Raw genomic sequence first — 1,711 nt, forward strand, 5'->3', positions numbered from 1 at the left:
GCTCGGCTTGGTGGGCTCGCTGGGCTCGCAGTCGCTGAGCCCCGGGGAGCTGCTCGGGCTCCTGCGGCTCCTCAGGCCCGCCGAGGGCGGCCAGGCGCATCCGTACGTGGCGCCGGCTCTGAGGGCCCTCCTGACCATGGTCCGCAAGCAGGGGCTCGAGAGCGCCATGCAGTACTTCGACCTGTCGCCCAGCATGGCCGGGATCGCGGTGCCAACGGTGCAGCGCTGGCCGGGGTCCGCCTTCAGCTTCCACGCCTGGTTGTGCCTGGACCAGGACCAGCTGGGTCCGCTCAGCAAAGACAAGAGGAAGCAGCTCTACAGGTCAGGGGTGAAAAAAGTGAAACTTTTAGAAAGTAGCCACTGGGTGTACGTCGTCAATGGACTTTCATTTAGGGTCAACCGAATTCAAGATGTCCGCCACAGCCGACTAACTTTAAGAACCACGAAAACAGCTGCACCTCAGCCAGTTTTACAGATGTTCAGCTAAACTTTGGCGTGGTTAGGTTGAGGCGAAACATCATATACAACGTTTGACCCAAAACTACTACAACTCTGTCCCGTTTTATCATAAAAGCCAGTAAAACATACTGTGAGGAAAATGGCAACAGCACCCTCTTTTGGTAGAGTTGTGTCACTGCCTTACATAAATATTAACAAAAAATAATAACAAAATGTAGCCGTAACAGCAAAAAAATATATAAAACGGACGTCAGAGTGCACTTAAATTCTGAGCTCTTTGGTTATAACCGGCAACCCATTAGGTTAAAGGATGATCCCTATTGATTTCAAGGTCACAGGGTTGGAGGTGACAGGTCAACGGTTTGTGAAAACCTTGACCGTGCCCAACTCTGCAACCAAGTCACGTTAAAAAAAAAGAAGTCAAACTACTCAAATGGATGCCTCGTGTGTCAAGGATGATCCCTGTTGATTTCAAGGCCGCGAAGGGGGCAAAGGTCAAGATCACGAGTCAACCCCTTGTTTAAATATCTCTAAATTGTTCTTCCTGTAACATAGAAATGTGAAACTTCACAGCTGGGTGCCAAATGTGTCAACGATGATCCCTGTTAATTTCAGGGTCGCGGGGGTCAAAGGTCATAGGTCACCTCTTTGTTTAAAACAGCTCTTAACTGATAACCCCCTTAACGTAGAAATGTGAAACTTCACAGCTGGGCGACAAATGTGTCAAGGATGATTCCTGTTTCTCTCCCGTGCAGCTTTTTCACCCCGGGAGGGACGGGGTTCGAGGCCTTCATCAGCTCGGCGGGCGCGCTGGTGGTGGCCGTGTGCACCAAGAAGGAGTATGTCACGGTCATGCTGCCCGACTACTGCTTCTGCGACTCCCTCTGGGTGAGTGATGCGAGAAAACGGCCGACGAGAAGGCGCAGCCGCGAAGTGTTTAATTATCTGAGTTTTGGGTCCACAGCACAGCATCGGCGTGGTGCACGTCCCCGGGAAGAGGCCGTTCGGGCAGAGTCTCGTCTATATTTACGTGGACGGGCAGCAGAAGCTGTCCGCCGCCCTCAAGTACCCCGTCATGACCGAGGTGAGGCGTCAGTCGGGTGATTCGAACGGCGGGCGGCGACGATCGGCGCTCTGACGCCCTTTTTTTTTCTTCCCCCCCTCTCCGCAGCCGTTCACCTCCTGCTGCATCGGCTCGGCGGGCCACCGCACCACCACGCCGCCTCCGTCCCAGATCCCGGACCCGCCCTGC

General features: G+C 53.9%; 1 protein-coding gene across 1 annotated transcript in view; it reads left to right on the top strand.

Moving 5' to 3' along the window:
* nbeal1 (neurobeachin-like 1) overlaps positions 1-1,711 on the top strand; it is a gene marked incomplete at its 5' end in the record, with an annotated part of 50,713 nt that overhangs the window by 14,201 nt on the left and 34,801 nt on the right. The window contains 4 exon segments of the mRNA XM_037973977.1: positions 1-321; positions 1,215-1,347; positions 1,424-1,543; positions 1,631-1,709. The exon segment at positions 1-321 is cut by the window's left edge and continues 18 nt beyond it. Of these exon segments, the coding sequence (XP_037829905.1) occupies positions 1-321; positions 1,215-1,347; positions 1,424-1,543; positions 1,631-1,709 (653 nt within the window).

The sequence above is a fragment of the Kryptolebias marmoratus genome, linkage group LG23, assembly GCF_001649575.2.
Source record: "Kryptolebias marmoratus isolate JLee-2015 linkage group LG23, ASM164957v2, whole genome shotgun sequence".
Taxonomy (NCBI): domain Eukaryota; kingdom Metazoa; phylum Chordata; class Actinopteri; order Cyprinodontiformes; family Rivulidae; genus Kryptolebias; species Kryptolebias marmoratus.